Source organism: Salminus brasiliensis, chromosome 14, assembly GCF_030463535.1.
Source record: "Salminus brasiliensis chromosome 14, fSalBra1.hap2, whole genome shotgun sequence".
NCBI classification, from domain to species: Eukaryota; Metazoa; Chordata; class Actinopteri; order Characiformes; family Bryconidae; genus Salminus; species Salminus brasiliensis.
The window spans coordinates 10881752-10888544 of record NC_132891.1 but is presented as its reverse complement, the minus strand read 5'-3'; the positions used below and the strand labels follow the sequence as shown (position 1 = coordinate 10888544).

Sequence of the window (6793 nt, the reverse complement as noted above, 5' to 3'; positions counted from 1 at the left end):
ATAAAGCATTGTCTCACAGAAAAGGGTTAAAGAGGATCCCTTCATATTCGGCCAGGCAATCTTTAAACCAAATAACGGCTAAAGTGTACTTTCCAGAGTAATGCCTAGAACCCAAAACGTCTCACAGATCTCATGGGAAACAGGATGAGAATCCCCTTCAATTTTTCAATTACTGGAAAAAGAAGAAAACAAGAAGAGAGAAGAGAACACTGGTTTCGTTGATTGATGCTAGTTAGACGACAAAACGGGCCTCACATGAGCCTTTTATCAAAACAGTTAAAGTTCAGGTCCGATTTGGACTTAGAAAAAGAGCAAACTAGTGAAAACAGATCTGACTGGGTTTACGTGCAGTTTTCTATTTTCATATCATCGTTTCCTCATAGCTAGTAGAAGGCTAATCTGTGGTAAAGGGGAATGCCACCTGCATAATGAAACGGTACAGATGTAAACAAAGTTATTCAGAGTAGTCTGGTGTGAAATCCTCTGCACACAAAACACTCACAGATAGCTTATGTTGTCTGATGCCGGTGACATATTGACAACAGTTATAGTGCTGTTATTTAAAATCTACGAGGAGCAGTAAGGCTAGCAAAGGTGTTAAACACTGTGAAAGTGCAGATTTAACACCGGGAAATTTACTGCGTACAGGCAGAATGTAGTAATGTAAAATATTCTGCAGAGAAAAAATGAGGTTTACCATTATTTTACTGTTAGCAACACTACATAGCAAAACCCATGAGCACTCATGTAGGTTCACTGGCCATGTTGGATGATAAATACAAGTGAATAAAGACTCCTAGTTCCTCTATCTACCTTCACCTAACACATCTGACCCAGTAGGTTTCTCTACTATTGACCATTTCACATTAACCCACTGAGTGTTTACATGTCAACTGCTGAATTATGCAGGACGTTTGAAAACTGGTGGATTTGAGCCAGTAGTTTCTCTACAATGAGCCATTTCACGTTAACCCACACTGAATGGCTTTGTTTCCATCCCAACCACTGAATTATGCAGATTTTTTTTTTTTTTTTTGAGATTTGTGGAATTCCCCTTTTATCCAAGCTGCGAATGAAATACAAAGACATGGACGTTTTTCGTTATTTAGATTTATTCAGCATTAAACATAGAAATCAGAACATGACAACACTTTGGCTTGTAACAATCCTTTACAAACTTTGTACAAAACTAAACCATCTTATATAAAAAAAGTACTTCCGAGTGTTTTTCCTCTTTTTCTCTAAAATCAACATCATGTTTATAGAAAAACTCCAAATATTGGAAACGAACTAACGAACATTTCAACATGAACCAACAACCAGAAGAAAAAGGGGTAAATTCACGGTCCCATAAAACGGAACTCAATGTGGATACTGTCCATGAGGGGTGAACTGCAGGCCCCAACGGCTCTACCAGGGGCGCCACACAGGCTCGCTGCTTTCGGGCCCTGCGCTCACTCCGACGGGGCTGGCGGTCCTGGCCGCGCCGGTGAAGCAGGTCATGCCCTGCACAGGAGAGGCAGCTGGGGGCGCGGAACTGGCGTGCACGGGTCCAGCGCTGACGGCCAGCGGCAGGCCCGCGTTGGCGTAGAGTGGGATGACGGGCGCTGTGGCGGAGCCGAAAGCTGCGGGGCTCGGCACGAGGAAGGCAAACTGTCCGTCCGTAGCCGGCACGAGCTGGAAGCCGCCGAACACTTTGGGCGACGCTGCCTCGGACGGGCCCCCGAGCTTGGCTCCGGCGGGCAGCTGCGCGTGCAGGGGCTGCGCGGCGGCGGCGGCTGCCACGGCGGCGGCAGCGTGTGCCTGCTGGGCCGCGTGCGCCGGGTGCGCGTAGCCGCTGGCTGCCATCACCTGCGCCAGGCACGCAGACAGGTGTCCCAAGAGTCGCGAGCGCACCTCGGTGTTCACGCCTTCGCAGGTGGAAAGGAAGCGCGTCACCTCGTTCACGCATTCGTTAAATCCCGCGCGGTACTTGCTCATCACGGCCGCGTCTGTTGACATCGCTGCTGAGGGAGAGACAATAAGGTGTTAAGGTGGCACGCGGGGACAGAAATATGAGGGCATTAGGAAATGTGCACGTGGGAAAAAAAGTTTGATTCATACACAAACTCACCAGTCATCTGCACGCGCTGCATGTTCCTGAGGTGCTTCACTGTCATCTCCAGAATGTCAGCTTTCTCTAGTTTAGAGTGTCTGGAGCTCTGTGGGACAAGAGGAACAAACATGTCAGTCTCGTGCATGCCCGTTTTTGGCTTGATTTAGTGATGCACGCGCATGTGCATGTAAACGAGGCTGATTTATAGACCAAACACTTACATCTTTTTTAAGAGCGTCCAGGATGAGAGTCTTCAGCTGGCCCAGGCTTTCGTTGATCCTGGCCCTGCGCCGCTTTTCCATGATGGGCTTTGAAGACTGCAGGAAGAAACAGCATTGATTAGCATGACAAGAACAGCTAATCAGCTTTAGCAGAGTTGTTTAGGAGTTTCTAGGTGCACGAGCCACGGTAGGAGCAGCAGAACTCTTGTAACTTCACACAACGTTCATATCCTAACTCCTGCACTGAGTTTATAGCATGCATCATTTTTTTTTGTGGAAACAGCGTTTACCTTTCTGTGCTCGCTGGCACTCTTTGGCTTGTCCGGTGTATGGGATCCGCTCGCGGGGGCACCGGCGATGGGAGATGCTGTCTGTTTCTCCATACTGTCAGCTGGCATGGTGTACTCAAACTGTAGGTCCGGTGAAAAACTTGAAAAAATGTGAGGAAAAACAACCCAAGTTTGTATATTCCGTTGGAAGAGCGCGAGCGTCTGTCTGTTGTTGTTTTAAGACGGGAGGGAGAGCGCGAGTCCCCCACCCGTTAGAGCTGTATATATATGTGTGTCACGCGGACTGCACGAGCGTGCGTGTTAGGAAAAGAGGGAGGGCTGTGTGCGTGTGCGCGCTGCTGCTGTTGCTGCTGCTGAGGGTGAGTGCGGAGTCTCTCGCGGTTGCCACACGCCGGCGGTATTTATAGCCGGAGCGCGCGCTCCCCCAGCTCGTGTGAAACCCGCTCTGCATTCTTTCCCACACTCGCCTCAGCCAATGGGCGCGCGGGCTCACCCACCGGGCGCGGGCCGACCGCTGATTGGACAACACCCCCGCGGGCTGTCAGTCACGCGCTGCTCAATCAGCCCTGGAGGGACGAACAACAAAAGCGGCGGGTGCAGTCGGTCTGAGCGTGCAGCGATAAGGGGAACTGAGGGAATGCGCTGGCTCTGGGCTGCACGGCTGCACGGCTGCACGGCTGCCCTTTTTTCTGTCTTTCGTTCTTCCTCAAGTTTCTTCTTGATTTAAAATGCCTGTGCGTGATGTTCTGTGCATGCATCACTCAGAGCAGGGCGACTCGCCCATTCCCGTATTTATAGTACACAAACATGTCTTCATCAGAGAGGCAGTGTCAATATGTCATGTAGCAAACTCAACTCGGTATCACTGTTTTGGGTCAGAGTTTTTTATTTTATTTTATTTTTTTTGCAAAATAAAATTATTGCAATTATACATTAAATATATAGTAATATATATTTTTTGTTTATAAAATATACGTTTGTTTAGCATGCTGATCAAAAATTGTTAGCCTGTTAGGCCAACCTTTTCACGAGAATATATATATATATTTATATATATGTATAATGTAATGAGAAGGGGGCATTAATTGCAGTTAGAAATAATCATAGCGAGGGTTTAAGAGAATGCAATAGTTGTAAATATAGCCAATTAGCCTCTGTACTGATTCTGAACTGTATATTAATAAAGCAGGGCTTATTTAACAGAATGCAATAATTGTAAATTAGCCAATTAGCCTCTAAAACGCTTAGCTATACAACTAAGTGTGACTTAATAACTTAGACCACCATAATCTGTTATGAATATCACGCTTCCAGTTGTAAAATGGGAAGAAAATCCCGGGCTGTTCACTTCAGGGATCCAGTTGCGCTTCAAAGGGATCAGCAGCTGTAGAGGCACGCGAGGCGGTTCGAAGCAGCACGCGGGAAACCGATGGAACGCAGCCGCTTCATGCAAATTGGCCTCAGCTCGGTCCTTATTGGCTGGATGAGCGACTCCCATCCGTCATGAGAAGAGCGCGCGGGGGGAGAGAAGGGGAGCGAGGGGGGAGGGGTAGCGCTCCGTCTGTCCGCGTGCCAGCGCGTCTGCGCGCCCGCTCGCTGCACTTCTGATCCCGCCGAGCACGTGCCGAGTTACGGGCTGAGGGAGCGAGTCCCATACTGCAGTCTGTCTGCTCGAGCTGCGCGCGCGCGGGTGTTTTTTTTTCTCCCGAACTTCGCCAGCGTGTTTTGTTCTGACAGGATTGATCCAAACACGCGTGTACAGTTCACATCATATCTTTAAAGGGTTGCTTTTTTAAAAAGGTTTGACATAAACAGGAATTGGAGATTGATTTTATTTTTATTTTTTTTGTTTGATTTTTTTTGTCAAAATTGGGTCTGTGTTTAAAATGCATCTGTAGTTAAAAATCTATAAAATTAATGTAAAATTAATGTAAAAAAATAAAAGTCAGAAATCGTGTTTAACGTAAGGTCCTCTCCATCGTTTAAAGAGACCGTAGTCTGACTGCAGACGCAGCCTGGAGAAAATGAACGGGTTTTGAGGGATTCATTGGTGTCGAGCGCCATCTATCGATCAGGCCGAGTTCATCTAGCTCGATCTGAACGCCCCTCGCCTGACCACCAGGCGGAGCACTGAGCCTCACTTCTCCACTGCGTGAGTCAGGCTGAACGGAGCAGAGCTATTTGAGAACATTTAGGGGCTCTAGGCGGTGTCTTGTTTGGGGGTTCTCCACATCTATCAAAATATATTACTTTATATTCAGTGAAAAACAATAAAGACTTATAAATAACAATAAAATAAATAACGGTATGCTGGAAAACCGTGTATTTAAATAGCTTAATTTAATAATACAAACTAAAGTAAACAAAAACTAATAAAAATTAGTTTTAAGCATTTCTGATGCTTTGATTAAAGTCATCGCTGTTATCCTCATGAAATAAACTACCATTCAGAGTTCATCATTTATAATCACTTATATTTATAATTCTATTTTTGGTTGTTATAATTTTTTAATCGTACGGATTGTAAACAGCCACAGCAGCCGTAATTGTCAGGTGTAGGATCTTGTCATATTTGACTAGTGAAAGGTGTAACGGTAGGTAAAAGTGTTGCTGATTGGACCATAAACTGCCAACAACATAGAAGAGGAGGTGATTACCTGATAGAGCTTGCGATGTAAAGTGGGTGAGTAGATCGTGTACAGGGGAAGGGAATGGCGTTGGCTCTATGTGAAGCCCCAGTTGTTATTTTTCTGTAATTATTTACAAACGTAGATAAGTAATTTAGTATTAAATAAAAATATATTTTAGACGTTTTGTTAAATATTTAAAGAATTTAGTTATGTACTAGTATTAACAAAATGTTTGCCATTTTCAATCTACATTTTTTTTTAAATATGGGGCATTCTGGAATTATACTTTATGATAGTTTATTTTACTACTGTTAAAAAGCCTCTGTAGCTAATAACATAAAACTCCACATTTCAGCAAATCCTAATGCAGTACCTGTCTTTCTTGACTTAAAAAATCGAATTCAGCAATGTAGGATGTGTTGCAAACTTTTGCAAAAAAAAAAAAAAGATCTCAGACCTTGATTAGCAAATCAGGCCTGATATACGTCCCCAATAGTAATTATCAACTGTCCGCTAAATCACATTTTCAAGCTTTTTAAATTCTCTGACTCTGAACTAACACTTTTCCACTGAACAACTGTCTAACGATCTGAAAACAACAGTAGTTGGCGGGGAAGGCAATAAGAAGTTAGCTAAGCATTTTCAGCTTGCGTTTTTTACAGTGACTTATTAAGAAATGGCAGTTTGAGGGAAACTGTGGAGGTCACGATGAGATCTGGATAAGCAAGAGAGAGCAAGAGATTTGTTCATATGCTGATTTTAATCAAATCAAAACCCCCATATGACTACCAAGCCAAAAGGGTGGTGCACCGTTCCACTGTGCAGTGTTGCTTGCACACTTAAATCTTCACAGAAGAGTCATAAGAAGGACACCTTTTAAAATACTTAATGTTTTAAGTATTTTACAGAATACTCTCTAGAAAAGCCAGAGGAGGTGAGTAGTGTATTTCTCTGCTAGTCTCGGACACAATTATATGTGAAAACAATATATAAAAAATACAGACAGAAAGTCTATGGGTCAAAAGCAACTACTTAAACTTTGCATACAAACCAAACCAATATGTTCATTTTTTATTTTGCTGAATTAATGTATGCACGCTTATTCAAAATAAGTCAAATAATACAGAAAAAGAAATTAATATATATTTATATTAGATACACTGTGTTAGACAAAGAGAGGAGGGGACTGGGAGGAAAAGGGGGGTGGGTATTGATTAGAATAGCATTCAGAAAACAGTTGATTGTGGCAGGAAGTGGATTTTGGCCAGTCTGTAAAATGGCAGTGGTGGGAAAGAAACATGTAATTGTTTTTATTTCAATAAAATGTATGTGTTTATTGAAATGATTTAATAAAAGTCATGTTTAATGAGGTAAGATCAAACAGCCCCTTTTAATTAGTGCCTTTAATAATAATATACATATAAATGAGGCTCCCATTCTGATAGATAGATAACTCAATTTTACACAAAAATGTGTTTGTTTGTTTGTTTGTTTGTTTGTTTGTTTGTATGCCTGCACTGATTTAAAGTCTTATCCAACCGTTAAATGCTTCTCATT

The 6793-nt window shown here is 43.3% G+C and overlaps 1 protein-coding gene across 2 annotated transcripts; it reads right to left on the bottom strand.

The window, feature by feature from the left end:
* Positions 1-1094: 1094 nt before the first annotated feature.
* On the bottom strand, positions 1095-2967 carry her9 (hairy-related 9). 2 transcript variants are annotated; one of them, XM_072696686.1, is made up of 4 exons: positions 2607-2967; positions 2317-2412; positions 2114-2201; positions 1095-2006 (listed from the first exon to the last, which is right to left on the bottom strand). In XM_072696686.1, exons 1-4 carry the CDS (start codon positions 2712-2714, stop codon positions 1411-1413), a joined length of 888 nt encoding a protein of 295 aa, XP_072552787.1. In that variant the 5' UTR covers positions 2715-2967; the 3' UTR covers positions 1095-1410. The 2 variants fall into 2 exon arrangements, with proteins under 2 accessions (XP_072552787.1, XP_072552788.1); XM_072696687.1 differs by having other exon boundaries at positions 1095-2003.
* Positions 2968-6793: the final 3826 nt, after the last annotated feature.

What these genes read in the sequence shown, in the direction of transcription:
- her9 (XM_072696686.1), bottom strand. Translation starts at nt 2,714, where the DNA reads ATGCCAGCTGACAGTATGGAGAAACAGACAGCATCTCCCATCGCCGGT. An exon ending in GTGCCAGCGAGCACAGAAAG is followed by an intron (nt 2,413 to 2,606) that starts GTAAACGCTGTT and finishes TTCTTCCTGCAG; the next exon opens with TCTTCAAAGCCCATCATGGA. An exon ending in GCAGCGCGTGCAGATGACTG is followed by an intron (nt 2,007 to 2,113) that starts GTGAGTTTGTGT and finishes TCTCTCCCTCAG; the next exon opens with CAGCGATGTCAACAGACGCG.